Raw genomic sequence first — 16,652 nt, 5'->3', positions numbered from 1 at the left:
ATAGAAGATGCGCTGGATCCAGTCAGCTTCTTCATGCAATCTCACCCAGTTCCCTTCCATTCTACAACCCCTATTTCATGCAGATTATCTAACATAAGAAAGGCCATGCTGGATCAGAGCAAGGCCCATCAAGCCCAGCAGTCTGTTCACACAGTGGCCAACTGGGTGTCTCTAGGAAGCCCCCAAACAGGACGACTGCAGCAGCATTATCCTGCCTATGTTCCACAGCACCTAATATAATAGGCATGCTCCCCTGATCCAGGAGAGAATAGGTACGCATCATGATAGAGTTGCCAACCTCCAGGTACTAGCTGGAGATCTCCTGCTATTACAACTGATCTCCAGCCGATAGAGATCAGTTCACCAGGAGAAAATGGCCACTTTGGCAATTGGACTCTATGACATTGAAGTCCCTCCGCTCCGCCCCCCCCCCAATCTCCAGGTATTTCCGATTCCGGAGCTGGCAACCCTACATCATGACTAGTTTCCATTTTTACTAGTAGCCATCAATAGCCCTATCCTCCTTGAACATGTCCACTCCCCTCTTAAGCCCTTCCAAGTTGGCAGCCATCATGACACTGTGGTATGTATGGCTTTACAAATATATTATTCTAGAGTGTGAATTAGATACCTTGAACTAAATCAGACTAGATATCATACCACTTCTCAGGAAGGGGTCAATTCTAAGAGCTTAGTCACTCGAAAGGCACTGACCCGCTTCAGTCAGTGTGTCAGTGTGGTTCTGGCTAAACAGACACTCTTCAGCATTCCTTGTTCAGCTGTGACTTGCTCAGCGAGGCTAGAGACAGATGGATAAAGCCTTTTAATTGGGAATCTGTCTCCAAACTGGATAATCTGAGGGTTCTTTTAGGAGGGGGTGGATTTTAATATTACATTGGCAGTCGCCAAATTTCTTTCCCAGACAATTAAGATTTAAAAATATTAATTTCTTTATGGGCTAGTTAGATAGTTACTTTTTCTTTTTTCTTATTTTGATCTCAGTGTGACGTTGTTCAGGGCTGAATTGGCCATGTGAACAATATCATTAAAGTAAGATCTAGCTCAGTACCATGCAACTTGATGTGTTAATTGTAAATAAAAGGCAAACAGGGATGTTTTAAAAATATCAGAACCAAGCCATGAACTCCTAACAGATTTTATGGTATTTGGAAGCCGGAAAATACAAATACAGATATGCACAGAATAATAAAGGATAAATGTGTGCTCTTTTTAGGCTGGCCTCTGGTTTAAAGGCAGCGAGGATCTTGTCATTCCAGAAAGTCCAACCGAACCCTTACCATTCAACCGGCAGGAGCACCTTATAAAGGTAAATATCCAGAATTCACAGGCCATGGTCCTATCAGAGTTAACAGTACTTAAGATCATTTATTTCAGTAGGCCTGAGCATGCCTTGCTCTGTGTTGGATTGTGTCTTTGAAGAAGTTAGAAAACTTGATATCTCCCCCCCCCCCCCAAAAAAAAGTATGGCATTTTTCAGTAGCAGAAACTATTAGAAATTTACTTGACTTAACAACTCAATCCAAAGTGTTCATTTAAGCATTTTTAGGAAGCTTTTTTCCCTAGAGGCACCCAAACTGGCTTATAACACAGAAAAAAATTCAATGTACAAAGACATGCAAACAAAACCAAACACATCTGGAATAGCCTGGGTCCAAGAAACTGATTATTGCAGGTCTCAGGTGTGAGGCCCAAGGTAAGACCTCAGGGTCAAGAGCCCTTTGGCTTGTGGCCAAGGGCTCGTGCCTCTTGTCCCACCCAGGTTAAATACCTGCAGAAAGAAGAGGGGGAAAGTCAACCTAGATGGAACTCAGCTGTTGCTGTCTTTCTGTAGTAAGCCAGAAGGTTGTTCCTCATGGCCCATCCCCACCAAAGTTAAACCAGGAGTATCAAATGTGCTTCTTTCACTCTGTTCACATAGACCTGGATAGTGGATCCTAAACTGCTCCCAGGAAGTACAAGAACATCCAATCATTGCACGAGCTTCCTGGTGCATTTACATACTGCACAAGGTGTAGAAGGGCTGTGGCTCAGTGTTAGAGCATCTTCTTGGCATGCAGAAGGTCCCAGGTTCAATCCTCGGCATCTCCAGTTGAAGGGACCAGGCAAGTAAGTGATGTGAAAGACCTCTGCCTGAGGCCCTGGAGAGCTGCTGCCAGTCTGAGTAGGTGATACTTTGATGGGCCAAGGGTGTGACTCAGTAGAAGGCAGCTCTATGTATTCATGGTAGAATTCCCATAAAGGTGGTCTTTTAAACACATAAGAAAATCCAGACATGTGAATCTAAGTTTGTATATGTCCCAAAACATCCTGGGACTGACATGGAAGCCACTCCAGAAGACAACTGCAGTCAGATTCCCCTCAGGCCACATTAAAGAGTCAGAACTGGAATGCATTCCCCCAAAGTACAGCCGGTGCCGATTGCCACCTACACTTGCTGCAATGTATGCTTTCCCCAGCATGGAGATTCTTTCTCCCGTGCTTGAAAAGATCAGATGGCCTTGGCACTGCGCAGACACTTCCCGCAGGTTCTGCTCACTCAGATTGTTAAAACGGTTAAGTACCCTTGGCATCAATTAACCAAAGCATCTCTTGTTTAACAGTTTTTATTCACGTTGTTTGCTGGCCGCCCAAAAGATCAGCCTCTGCTGGACTACACTAAAATGTTGCTGTATTTTGCCTCTCATCCCGATGCTGTCGACGGTGTCTATCGGGCCCTCAGCGTCGCTACAGGAATGTACATCCACAGGAAAAAAGAGATGCACACTCCCGTTCCCCGTGTGGTAAATTGTTATTATCGATGATAATTCTTGGTGCTAATTGAGGATAGCAGGGAGGTTCTTATTCCTGAAAGTGGGGATCTCAAAGCACTTCCATGTCCAGCTGGGTCAGTGTTGTCACTGTGCCAAACGAAAAGTGTTAATGGCACAAATTGGCTCTTAATCACCCTTTATGGGTTTCTGTTTTAGGGTGGTCCACTCATGATTTGTCTGTCTTTCTTTGAAACCACATCTGATCTTTAAAGCGGTGCTAACGCGTGCTTCAGAGCATCTCTGTACAGAATGTTCTGCTCCAGTCGATAGGATGTGCTACTTCGGTTTGACTCAGCATCGGAGTTTCCTTTCAAAGTGATCAGGGCAAAAATGAAGTTGGCTTTTATTAAACTTGATGAAAATAACAGCATTTTTTAGAAATATCAACAGGAAAATTCCCCGTTTTGTTTAGCGTAAGAGTGATGTCTAATGCAGACATGCCTTCAAAGAAATAAAGTAGCAAAGTAGATAGACAGGACGAAAACACTCACAGAAGATATTTATGAAAATGAAAATTGCCATGTTCACAAGCCTCTATTTGTCCAGCGGGAGACAGACAGTTGTCTTTAAAAAAAAACCTGATTGTTGAAGATGCAGTAGGGCAGTCCTACAAAAAGGATCCTCCTGTTGTTTAGTGATGTTTAGATACAAAATTAGTTGGGATGTGTACAAAGGCATTTGCTGTAGGATCAAAGCATCATTGTGGAGGTATTCCTACACATTCCTGGGTTATTCTCTCTTGCCTGTCATGTTCGCTCATGCTACTGGAGGACTTGCCCTCAGTTTTTTTTAAAAACCAGAAGTTGCTGTGTCACTATAGCGATATAATGCTATAGTCATGTAGCAAATGTCAGTTTTTTTTACTGGACAAAAAAAAACCCTCCAGTGGTACAGGGTGGTAATAATGGGTGTGAGGGGAGGATGGCAGTAAAATGGCACTAATGTGGGCAGGAGGGTCAAATATGTGTATCTTTTTGTCCAGACAGTGTACTAGCCCACTTTGATTCTTCAGGATTTATTGCAGCAAAGTAGGGTGAGCTGTAGAGAGTGAACAATTGAAGGACATTATCATGTGGATCCTCAAAAAAAAAAAATTCGATTTGAAAGCCAAAGCAGAGCAGAACAGCAGTGTGGGTCCAGTCTATGTCCCACCTCTGAAACTGTTTTCCCTGTCAAGCATACACACTTCAAGGCCCTGGCCTCAGCCCCACCTAAGAGATATCACCCAGACACTGGTATTTTTATTATTTATTTATTTATCTTTGGTTTTATATCCCGCTCTGTCCAGGGCTCAGAGCGGGTTACATCGTAAAACCCATTACACGTTATAAATAAATAGGAACAGTTTGACCCATTAAAACCCTTAATACTAAAATCAACTCTAAAAACTGACAGCGCCCATTTCATGGGCACAGTGGTCAGCGGCCAGTCCACAGTAAAGGCAGTCAAAGGCAGTCGGATCCCCCAATTTATTTCGAAGATCTCATCTAACCAGATGAAGGAGGGGGAAGGGAGGCCAGCTACGATGGAAACTGTTGCTGCCCTCAACCATAGGCCTGGCGGAAGATCTCAGTCTTACAGACCCTGCAGAACTCTGCCAAATCCCGCAGGGCCAAGGTCTCACTAGACAAAGAGTTCCACCAGGCCGGTGCCAGAGCCAAAAATGCCTTGCCCATGGTTGAGGACAGCCGAATACTTCTCGGGTCGTTGAGGAACCATCAGTTGGTCGCGGTAAGCGATCAAGTGTACTACAAAAGCCATTGCCATGTGTTACTCTTTGCAGTTCACTTCTGCTACTGAACATCTGATTATTGATGAACGTGATGAGCTGGCTGAGGAGGAGGAAGGTGGGGAAGAAGTGGAGGAGGAGGAAGAAGAGAAGGAAAAAGAAGATGAAGATGAACTTTACACCAACGAAGGAATAATTTCTCTGCCTACCCTACTCAGAGTGTTTCAACATGAAACAGTCGAAGCAGAGGACAACCATAGATTTAGTGACTATCTGACGAGAGAGGATAATTATGAGGTTGGTTGACCCATCAATACTTCCACTGCCTTTTTCTTTTTTTTACATATTCCACTCTTATTTTGAACCCATGCCTGACACTGTAACTTCTACACCATAGTGGCTCCCATTACATGTAGCCTAAACTTTTGATTGGTATACTTAAAAGCAGGCCTACACACAGTTTATGACCCGAAAGCCAAACTTAGCTCATCATGTAGCCAACTCAAGGTTGAATACACTGCCCAAAATTAAAAGGAAATGGTGTTGCTTAATTTTGGCCAGCGAACGGCAGCCTGCTCGGAACGATCTTATACTGCTTCTGAAATATACTCAGGCTACTGTTTTGAACCTGCAGGAAAGGGAGAAACCCATCAGTGTGGGTCAGAGACCCAACCCACTGTTTGCGCCTTAGCAGGTCAACTGGATTTCTAGGATTAGGTTATCAATTTCTTTTTTTCAGGAAGGGTGAAATTGGTGACCCCTGGGCCAGATGTAGCTTGCAAAAACTTTGTATTGATTCACTAAGAGCCAACAGTTTTACTTACTGAGAGGCAGCAGAGTGTTGTGGTTAAGGTGTTAGGACTTTGGCATTTCCTGAATTAAAACGGGCTGAATTTTGCCGAATCCGAATTTTACCAAATTTATTTTTTTTCAACAGCCCTAAAGCAAAGTCACAATCACCAGAACAACCATACAGAGGTTTGTTCTCTTTTCTAATCAAGCAAGGAATTGGTGTGGTTAAGAGCGGCGGACTCTAATCTGGAGAACCAGGTTTGATTCCCCACTCCTCTGCATGAGCAGCAGACTAATCTGGAGAACCAGGTATGGTTCCCCACTCCTCCACATGTAGCCTGCTGGGTAACCTTGGGCCAGTTACAGTTCTCTCAGAACTCTCTCAGCCCCACCTGCCTCACAAGGTGTCTGTTGTGGGGAGAGGAAGGCAAGGTGATTGTAAACCGCTTTGAGACTCCTTAAAGGTAGAGAAAAAGTGGGGTATAAAAACCAACTCTTCTTCTCCTTCTTTTAAAGCACTTCATTAAAATATACAAGGAGCTTGGCTCTGAGGATTTGGAACCCATCACTGTGGCGCTACTTCTGAAGCATCCCTTCATTCAAGACTTGGTTAAAAACTACCAGGATTACAAACTTCCTGTAAGTACCCTTTTTTGTGTAGGTGCACACGTATCTGGAACATTTTAAAAACTCTGCAAATATAAAAGGGTATGGGGAGAGTGTAGCCTTTCCCATGTATAGAGACCAGACTCATACGTTTAGTTAAATGTTAAGGAGGAGGTGCTGCTAGAATTCTTTTCCTCTCTGTTCAGCTGCTTGTATGGTGTGTGGATAGATGGTCACAGTACCAACTAGGCATGGTTTTTCACTCTCCAGTTTTGGAGATCTTGGGTGGCCAGTAGGGTTGCCAACTTCCAGGTGGCACCTGGATATCTCCCGCAATTACAGTTGATCTCCAGGTGACAGATCAGTTTCCCCTGGAGAAAATGGCTGCTTTGGAGGGTGGCCTCCTTGACATTATACCCTCCCCAAACCCTGCCCTCCCCAGGCCCCATCACCAAAATCTCCAGGTATTTCCTAACCCAGAGCTGGCAACTCTAGTGGCCAAGTACCTTATGACAGTCAAGTCAGGGTGGGGCTGACATTGTTCTTGAAAAATCAGGGCACAGTGTTAGAACCTGCTTACGCCCAGGTTCCAGGGTGAGGTTCTTTCCAAACCACAACAAATGTGTGTTTTTTTTACTTTAAGAAAAACAAAAGTAAACCTTGCAGAGCTGTTTTGTTATTCAGAAACCACTGGCAAGATAAATGGAGGGCAGCAAGGTTAAAGGCATTGTCACTAGTGAAACTGGCGGCAGCCGTGGAGAATGCAGCATGTTGCTGAACAAGGTTGGCTCCTTTGTGGGTCGGGTCTTGACTTTTAGGCAAGCCGTGCACTATTTGTGATCCACCAAGCCCAACACGGCCTAGTAGTAGGGTTGCCAAACTCCAGGAGGTAGCTGGAGATTTGCTATTACAACTGATCTCCAGGTGACATAGATCAGTTCCCCAGGAGAAAATGGGTGCGTTGGCAATTGGACTCAATGGCATTAAAGTCCCTCCCCTCTCCAAACCCTGCCATCCTCAAACTCCACCCCCAAAATCTCCAGGTATTTCCCAACCTGGAGCTGGCTTCCCTACCTACTAAAAGGTAAAGGTCCCCTGTGCAAGCATCGGGTCATTCCTGACCCACGGGGTGACGTCACATCCCGATGTTTACTAGGCAGACTTTTGTTTTACGGGGTGGTTTGCCAGTGCCTTCTCCAGTCATCTTCTCTTTGCCCCCAGCAAGCTGGTACTCATTTTACTGACCTCGGAAGGATGGAAGGCTGAGTTAACCTTGAGTACTGCAGTCCAAGCTCTGCTCACGACCTGAATTCAGTCCCAGCTGAAGTTGGTTTCAGGTAGCCGGCTGAAGGTTGAAATCAGCCTTCCATCCTTCCGAGGTCAGTAAAATGAGTACCCAGCTTGCTGGGTAAAGGGAAGATGTCTGGGGAAGGCACTGGCAAAACACCCCATAAACAACGTCTGCCTAGTAAACGTCGGGATGTGATGTCACCCCATGGGTCAGGAATGACCCGGTGCTTGCACAGGGGACCTTTACCTTAAGGTCAAGAACAAACCTACATGATGGCCAAAACTAAGTTCATCTTCTGTAATTATATATAATGAATTTATTACAGACAAAAATCAACAACTTGTATACAGCCCTACTATAGCCTCTGTATTTCTATTATAAATATTAACATAAAACACAATTAGACGCAAAATTACAGCCAGACAATTAGACCAAAATTAAGACCAAGCGTGTTTCGGCCATGTGGCCTTTTTCAGTGGTCTAAATCCATTAAAATCCAGAAAGCAATTATACCATTATACAGATATACAAATATATGTCAGTGTTACAATCTTTATGACTGAGTAAAAGTGGCGGTTATATAAAGTTTACTTGTATGAACACCATACATGTTTTCCTTTCCAATTTTAGGCTTCAATAAATCTGAAAATTTATGTTTTTTTTTCTTTTATAAAACCCTCTTGAATGGGGAGATGTTGGTTTTCTTGCCTGCTGTGGTGCACTGATCAAGGTATCCCAGTCATAAAGATGTCATCAAGATGTATTCCTGACCTTAGGGTACTTAACCCTACCTAATAGCCATGCGTTTGTGGCCAGCTGGCCTGCCTGCTTTATAACTCATACAGTGGACAGCTGTTTATACCTGGCCCAAAAACCTAGTAATATTCATGATTACAGCAATTCTTTATGCTGCCTTTTGTGACATAAGTTTGTTCCAAGATCCCCACCGTGAGAAAGACCTGTTTCCATACAGTCGGTTTACAGATCAATAAAGGCACAGTCGTTGCATTTGCGATGCAAATGTCTCGAGGAAGTGCCGGGGTTGTCTGGAATGTGGTATTTTCCTAGCATTTGAAAGGCATATCTATGTAGCAAAATTATTTCAGTCTTACATGACTTTAACTTCAGAGGCTAGCCGTCTTGGCCTGCAAGATTCGAGTCCAGTTGCACCTTAGAGTTTTTGGGAGTATGAGCTTTTGAGAGTCAAAGCTCTCTGACAAAGGGAGTTTTGACTCTCGAAAGCTCATATCACTTTAACTGTTATGGTTCCCCCCCCCCCAAGAAAATCTGGGTTATTCTAGTTTGATGAGAATTCTCACAGAAATAAAGTTCTCAGAGTTTTCTGGTGAAAAGGAAATGACAATTAAGCAAATTTAAGTCTCGGAGAGACACTTAAGCGTTACCGAGCCACATCTGCCCCATATCTCCCCATCAAATGTAATTGAAAACATAAATAGTGTGGTGTGATTGTAGACATATGCCCTCTACCCCACATGCACACAAGATTGAGGGAATTCTGAGCGACAGCCAATGAAACAGAGCAAGGAGGAAGAAAAATGCCAATACAAATGCTATTGAACACATCCCAGATTTTTATTAGCCACATATTACCGTAAAGGCACAGGTAGATTTCGGTCAGCTGTCCCTCCCTATATTTCTCCATTTAACCAATCAGTCAATCAAGCTTTATTTCGATACAATATCAGCTCTGAATAAAAATCAAAGTCTCCATTTAATTTGTACTTAGGGCCTGATGGTATTTCTTTGTGACCACCATAGATGCCTTGAACTTGGTTCAAGGGGAGCCCAAAATCTAGACTGTAAATCTTTAGTTATGCTTCATTTTTTAAAAGTTCTAGTAGATTGGTTCATGTAAGGCTTAACTGTGTTGCTCTCCTCTCTTTGGCCCCTTCCTGAGACCGACCTGTTTCGCAAATCCTTTTTTGAACCGCTGCATTATTTTCTCCCCTGCCCTCCTAGCCCCAGTGTTACTTCTTGAATTCTTCCCCCTGTCTTGTCTGTTTATTGTATTTTGTCAGCCATTGATGTGGATGTTCTGTGATTTCAATACCCTTCATTCACAATAGGAAATTAAGCTGCTAAAGTCGTTTTCGTTGGTATCAGTGGGAAACAAATTTCAGCCATAGGTTGTAAAAACAGTGTTCTTACCCAGCAGGCACAGGGAGTTGGTACATCGACATGTCAATAAGATTTCCCCACCTTTTCTGGGTCCCTGAGGCAGGACAGCAGGGGATGTGGGGGTCTGTGTATGCAGGTTAGGGGAGATAACGTACCCTTTAGGTCTCTGCATGCCATTTTGTTCAGCATTTTCTCCCAGCCCTGCTGGTATCAGAGCTTGACTGAGAGAAAATATGCTTCAAACAGCAGAATCCGATAACATAAGATAGGGAGAGAACAGAGGTGGCTGTCCTTACTTGGGTGCTCTGGTTTCATTTGTTTTAAAATAGCCAAAAAACGCCACTACCACCCTACCCCGCCCTTGCTTTTACCTGAATCGGTGGGTGTGCTTATCTGAACTTCTTTCAGATTCAATTAAGGCATCCAAGAGATCTCATACCCTGAATCAGTGGTTTTCGGTCACATTGAGTTGATCTGAGGGAGGGCCTGTGGCTCAGTGGTAGAGCATCTGCTTGGCATGCAGAAAGTCCCAGGTTCAATCCCTGGCATCTCCAGTTAAAGGAACTAGGCAAGGAGGTGATGTGAATGACCTCTACCTGGGACCCTGGAGAGCCGCTGCCAGTCTGAGTAGACAATACTGACTTTGATGGACCAATGGTCTGATTCAGTATAAGGCAGTTTCATGTGATATGGCGGCTAAGAAGGCCAATGCAATTCTGGGCTGCATCAATAGGAGCATTGTGTCTAGATCAAAGAAAGTAATACTACCACTGTATTCTGCATTGGTCAGACCTCACTTGGAATACTGTGTCCAGTTTTGGCCTCCACAATTTAAGAAGGATGTTGACAAGTTGGAGCGTGTCCAGAGGAGGGCGACCAGAATGGTCAGAGGTCTGGAATCCATGCCCTATGAGGAAAGACTTAAGGAGCTGGGTTTGTTTAGTCTGGAGAAGAGACAGTTAAGGGTGACATGATAATCATGTTTAAATATTTGAAGGGATGTCATGTTGATGAGGGAACTAGCTTGTTCTCTGTTGCTCCAGAGACTGGGACACGGAGTAATGGATTTAAACTAAGAGAAAAGCGTTTCCACCTAAACATTAGGAAGAACTTTCTGACGGTGAGGGCTGTTCGACGGTGGAATGTGCTGCCTCGGAGGGTGGTGGAGTCCCCGTCTTTGGAGGTCTTTAAGCAGAGGTTGGATGGCCATCTGTCAGGAGTGCTTTAGTTGTGGGATCCTGCAAGGCAGGAGGTTGGACTGGATGGCCCTTGTGGTCTCTTCCAACCTTGTGTGATTTTTTTGGGGGGGAGGTAGTTGTGAATTTCCTGCATTGTGCAGGGGGTTGGACTAGATGACCCTGGTGATCCCTTCCAACTCTATGATTCTATGTGTTCATGTGTTAATCCTTCATCATCACTGATCTCTCCTGGTACACATTGCAAAGGATTCTGGGCAAAGTTCTAATGTACACATTTAGTTCCATTAGGGTGCTGGACCTCACCGTCATCTTGAAGGAACCAAAAGTTCTCGGTACAAAACTCTGGTGCAGTTGTGAATTATCCGTTTCAGGGAGGGTTGTTCTCCATTGCTGATCATCTCATAACACTACTTCCAGGAACCCTAGGGTTCTCTGGAAGAGAGTGTCAAAAACCTCTAAGAGATTGGTCATGATGTATGGGGGAGAAGTGAGTCACCCAAATATTGGAGTTCATTCTTAATAACCAGTTGCTTGAAATGGAGTTTTTCTTTGAAACTAATTTCTCTCCGTTCTGAGTCATCCCCACTGATTGAAACAACAGCTTATTTTTTTATTTTTGAAAACTAGGGTTTGCTTTTCAGTTATATCTGAAGTAGAACTGCCTGTTTATCAGGAGGGACTGATAAATAGAAACTGGTATGTGAAAGCAGTCGGGTTACTAGGAAACACCCATGCTGAATGGTTAGTAAGAAATCCATAGTGTTCATTTGTACCAACCTTGGCAGAATTGAAACCCTCAGACGCCGCATGGCACAGATGTGCGTGTATTTATACATGCACGCCCACCACTCAAACTCTTGTTGAGCTCACTTGGTTCTACTTCAGTCGCTCACTAACCATGTACATACAACATGTCCATGTGCAGAGTCAAGCCATTTGGATGACCAGGATGGAGCATGCCCTGTATTTACCTACTCACATTTGCCCCAATGTGTTCACAACACACACATGTTTAGGCTTCATTCTTATGACCAGGAGCACTGGTTTTCCGATGTTCATCATCGTGGCTTCTGTGCAGTCCCACAAGCGCAGTTTCCATGTGTGCCTGCACAGAAGACCACTACATGAACAGCAGTTACAGGTAAGTGCAACTCTGTTTTCCCAATCATGAGGTTAGAGCCTATGTGCGTGCAGCACTGAACCCATGTTGGGGTAAATGCATGTAAAAAGGTGCTGTCAGCATTTATCAGTTATGTGTTGGTCCACTGGACTCAATCCCACTTCTCTCACACACACTGCCCTATCACCAGAATGGTATGGGTCCATAATTACTCCTTCACTAACACTTATGTAGAAGAAGGTTGGTTTTTATATGCCGACTTTCTCTACCACTTAAGCCAGAATCGAACCAGCATACAATCACCTCCCTCCCCCTCCCCACAATAGACACCCTGTGAGGTAGGTGGGGCTGAGAGAGTTCTGAGAGAGCTGTCACTTGCCCAAGGTCACCCATCTGGCTTCGTGTGTAGGAGCGGGGAAACAAATCCAGTTCACCAGATTAGTCTCCGCCGCTCATGTGGAGGAGTGGGGAATCAAACCCGGTTCTCCAGGTCAGAGTCCACCGCTCCAAACCACCGCTCTTAACCACTACACCATGCTGGCTGTCATGTTCATGAAGATCCTTTCGTGTCACACCCACGAATGCATCCCAAATTACTCAAGCCTCCATGTATTCATTCACACTCATCAAACATCCTCTCTTTCATACATACGCATGTCTCAAAAAAGCCTTGCCACAAATCCTTCCCTATCACTTTCTGCCCCTTTTGCCTTTTCCTTCCCTTGCCCTCCCACTGCATCTTTCCTTTTCACACACACACCTTTTAAAGACAAACTAGAAATGATGGGGAATCCACATTCATGTGTAAAGCAGATGTTTTGGGGGCTCTAGTTTATAACCCCAAATAGCATGCAGGTGTAGGGAGTTAGTCGTCCTTTTTCCTCACTTAATTCCACTACACTTTTTCACTTTAAGCTTGTTTTAAGCTGCCTCAGTTCCAGTATTGGAAGAAAAAATAGTTTACTGAGGTAAAGCAAGGGGAGGGTTTAGCTTCGTTTTCTGTAATAAACAAGAGCCTCCGCCATCTCCTTTATACATGAATGGAACGGGCATATAAATAAAGACACATGGATTGCCCTCCCCATGCCTAGATTGGTTCTTGCTCTCCTTCACCGAAAGTGAGTGCATACCTGCTTTCCCATGACCTCAGCCATGTCTCTGTTCACTAGGGGTTGCCAGCATCCAGGTAATAGCAGAAGATCTCCTGCTATTACAACTGATCTCCAGATAGAGATCAGTTCACCTGGAGAAAATGGCCGCATTGGCAACTGGACTTTATGGCATTGAAGTCTCTCCCCAAACCCTGCCCTCCTCAGGCTCTGCCCTAAAAACTTCCCACCGGTGGTGAAGAGGGACCTGGCAACCCTACCGTTCACATGTGCAGATCCTGACTAACCCCATTTGTCCTTTCTTGACTAATCCCATTTGTCCTATTTCTGGCCCTGGTGTCGCCTTTTCCCTCTCCTGTCTCCAGACCCATGTCTGGCTTCCCCATGTCTCTCCATGAATTCAGGACAGTATCCTCCCTTTTCCAGCAAGGGAGGCGGGACCACCTCTCCCAATACACCCTCCCAAAGACAGTTGCACTCGGCTAGTAATAACCTATTGGTGGTCCCTGGCCCAAGAAGCATCCTGCTGTCCTCAACCAGAGCCTGAGCCTTTCCAGCTCTGGCCCCAGCATGGTGGAACTCTCTATCAAGCAAGACCCGGGCCCTGCAGGACCTGGCTTAGTTCTGCAGGGCCTGAAAGACTGAGATGTTCTGCCAGGCCTATGGTTGAGGTAGCAACAGTGACATCTTAGCTGACCTCCCTATCCATACCCTTATTCCTATTCCCTCAATTGTTCCTTGGTATTTTTGTTTCTGCCTTCCCTTCCATTTCTCTCCTCCCACTCTTGACTGGTTATCCCCGTCATTGGTATTTTATGTTGAAGGCGCCAACTGGAATTTTAAAACTAATAAAATAAATAAAACAAAACATGTTCTTAACCAGCTTCCCTCTTGCTTTTTCAGTCCTGCCTCAACCTTCTCCATTACCACCAGTTAGTTTCTTCTCCTTTGGCAGGAAACCTCCTGCTCCCCACTGGCTCTACCTGCCGCCACTCAGCGGGGCAGCAGGAGAAAACTGTGAGGAGAAATGGAGGGAGAAATGCAAAGACGTCATTCCCAGCACTAACCAGAAATGATGTCATCACATCAGGAGACGCTCTAGCATTTGGCCAAAATTCTGTGGTTAAACCATAGAGTTTAGGGTGAATGGTAGAGTGGTGCTGGGGTCGCTATGACATCACTGCCAGTTTGTACCTCCCCCACCAAAGTGAGTTTCCCTCAGGCTACCTACCCTAGAGCCAAGCCAGGCATCCTCTCTTTAAAAATCCTTGTTGCTTTCTAAGGTCCATAATTTTTATGTATTATCTTTTCATTTTTATTTATTTCTTTTATTTTATCTTTTATTCTTATGTATTATCTTTTATTCTTATGTATTATCTTTTATTCTTATGTATTATCTTTTATTATCTGTGCTCTCCCAACCTCTGCAATCTCATTTTCCCTTCTGGTTGCCAGCAATGGCCAGTAGCAAAGGCGAGGGCTTTTTGTTTTGTTTTGCTTTACTGTCTGGTTTTTTTACAGAACATTTTCAGCAGCGATGAAACGGTACCATGTGTCAATCTCCAGCAAACGCGAGGGCCGATCAAATGGAACACGTATATTACGTGTATTAAAGCATTAAAGTAATAGGATTTGCCCCCAAAATACAACTCTTAAAATGTACATCAAGAAAGGTAGAGTGATTGGTTGGTGTTTGCGCAAACTGACAGTCTTTGTTTTGCTTCATTTTACCACCATGGAAGTTGTATTCTGTGTCGTTCTAGTTAAGACAAATCGAATTTTAAGTTGTAAAACTAGATAAGATAGAATCTTAAGTTCTGAAGCCACATAAGATAGGATAGAATTTTAAGTCATAAGTCTGTGTCTTAAACTGATAACATTTTAAGTTTTAAATCTGGATATGATAGAATTTTAAATTGCAAATCTAGAAATAACAGAATCCTAAACTGATAGATTTTTAAGTCATAGAGCTGTGTATGATAGAATCTAGATAAGAGAAACTTAGTTGTAAATATAATTCGTAATTAATTGCTTTAATCGCACATGATGCTTGGACTAATGCGAATTACATTTTTGGAACATTACCTCATATGCTTTTTTGCATACAGCAATTCTATAATTTAAAGCATGCTCATTATTAATGGAATTGGTCAAGTTGGTAACACAGATAGAAAATTACAAGCTAAGTGGGAAAAATGCAACCATGTTACTTTAGTAATGCTCAGTGTATATGATACTAGCATTATACAAAACAATTAGAAATGTTTTCATTTCTTCTTAGGGGTATTTCATAGAACATTACTCCAATGGCCGTTTTCTACCATATGATGGGATGTTAGTTGAAATCACATAAGATTGTAACCTGAGTGTTACAAGCAATATGTATGAGGTGTACATTTCTGGTGGTTGATTGGATAATCCGCTCCAGTCTACCTCAGTGGTAACTAAACGATCTTACCCTTCTGAGGTAGCAGTTCAAAACAAGTCTACTCAGAATCCCACTCTGGTCTAGCCAATTGAGCTTACACCCAGGAAAGGGTTTTCAGGATTGCAGTATAACAGTTTCAACATTTTGTTCCTGTAGGATTTTAAAATGTATCTGCAGAGAATCGAACAAACTCAGCCAATGAACGGAGAAGCCATCATCTTATAAAGAAGTTAATTAGCAGGGATGGGGGAGAAACCCTGGAATTTACTTTTGCTACAGCAAAAATAGTTTTTCTGAGACCTTACTCTGTTACGGAACTGTACCCTTTAACTACCATGGTTATGTTTTGTATTAACCCTCTATTTTAAATAAAAGTTTATTTAATGTAAGCAGATTGGTTATTTCAGCCAAATAGTTCAGATTGTTCTTCACAAATAGGGCTGAAAACAATAAGAGCTTTTCTACCTCTTACTGTGATCACAATGGCATCAAGTTTAATTTATATGCAAGTGGGAAAGTGACTGGGAAATGTCACACAATTACCTTTGACTTTAAAAGAGGAAACTTCTCTAAAATGAGAAAACTGGTAAAGAGGAAGTTGAAAGGAACAGTTAGGAGGGATAAATCTCTTGAAAAGGCTTGGTTACTCAAGGGGATTACTCAAGTCCACATTACTAGAGGCTCAGCTAGCTTGTATACTGCAGGTCAGGAAAGGTAGTAATAAGTCCAAGAGGTCACCACCATGGCTAACGGGTAAGGTGAAGGAAGCAATTAGAGAAAAAAGTCTTCCTTCAGAGGCTGGAAGGTTTGCCCAAACGAGGCAAACAGAAGCAAACACAAACTTGCACAAAGGAAATGCAAGCAGAAAATTAGAGATGCAAAAAAGATTGAGGGGCATATTGCTAAACACATCAAAACAAACAATAAGAAATTATTTAATTATATTAGGAGTAGGAAACCAGCTAGGGAAGCAGTTGAACCATTGGATGACAATGGGAGTAAAGGAACTGTAAGGGAGGATAAAGCGATTGCTGAAAAACTAAATGAATTCTTATCTGTCTTCACTGTTGAAGATACACGGCAGAGTCCTTCTCCTGAACATAGATTTTGGAGAGGGGAAAATGAGGAACTGAGGTAAATAGTGGTAACAAGGCAGGAAGTCCTAGAACGTCTAGACAAACTGCAAACTTAACACGTCACAGGGACCAGACGGTATTCATCCTAGAGTTTTTCAAGAACTCAAATGGGAAATTGCTGAACTTCTAACAAAGATATGTAATATGCCCCTTTGACCAGCCTCTGTACCAGAGGACTGGAGAATGGCCAATGTAACACCCATTTATAAAAAAGGCAAGAGCCTCTGGTGAGCAGGAGCCTTGGAATTTAAATGCTCACAGCCCCCACCTCT

At 43.4% G+C, this 16,652-nt stretch overlaps 1 protein-coding gene across 1 annotated transcript in view; it reads left to right on the top strand.

The window, feature by feature from the left end:
• SPEF2 (sperm flagellar 2) overlaps positions 1-15,478 on the top strand; it is a 116,266-nt gene extending 100,788 nt beyond the window's left edge. Inside the window, exons 33-38 of the mRNA XM_056848228.1 lie at positions 1,235-1,327; positions 2,622-2,801; positions 4,615-4,857; positions 5,869-5,991; positions 14,338-14,489; positions 15,401-15,478. Coding sequence (XP_056704206.1) covers positions 1,235-1,327; positions 2,622-2,801; positions 4,615-4,857; positions 5,869-5,991; positions 14,338-14,442 — 744 coding nt within the window. The 3' untranslated portion in view covers positions 14,443-14,489; positions 15,401-15,478. The remainder of the gene's footprint in view (positions 1-1,234; positions 1,328-2,621; positions 2,802-4,614; positions 4,858-5,868; positions 5,992-14,337; positions 14,490-15,400) is intronic.
• Positions 15,479-16,652: the final 1,174 nt, after the last annotated feature.

Source organism: Euleptes europaea, chromosome 4 (genome assembly GCF_029931775.1).
Source record: "Euleptes europaea isolate rEulEur1 chromosome 4, rEulEur1.hap1, whole genome shotgun sequence".
NCBI lineage: Eukaryota > Metazoa > Chordata > Lepidosauria > Squamata > Sphaerodactylidae > Euleptes > Euleptes europaea.
The sequence above is the reverse complement of the archived record's forward strand: the minus strand, read 5'-3'. Positions and strand labels throughout refer to the sequence as shown.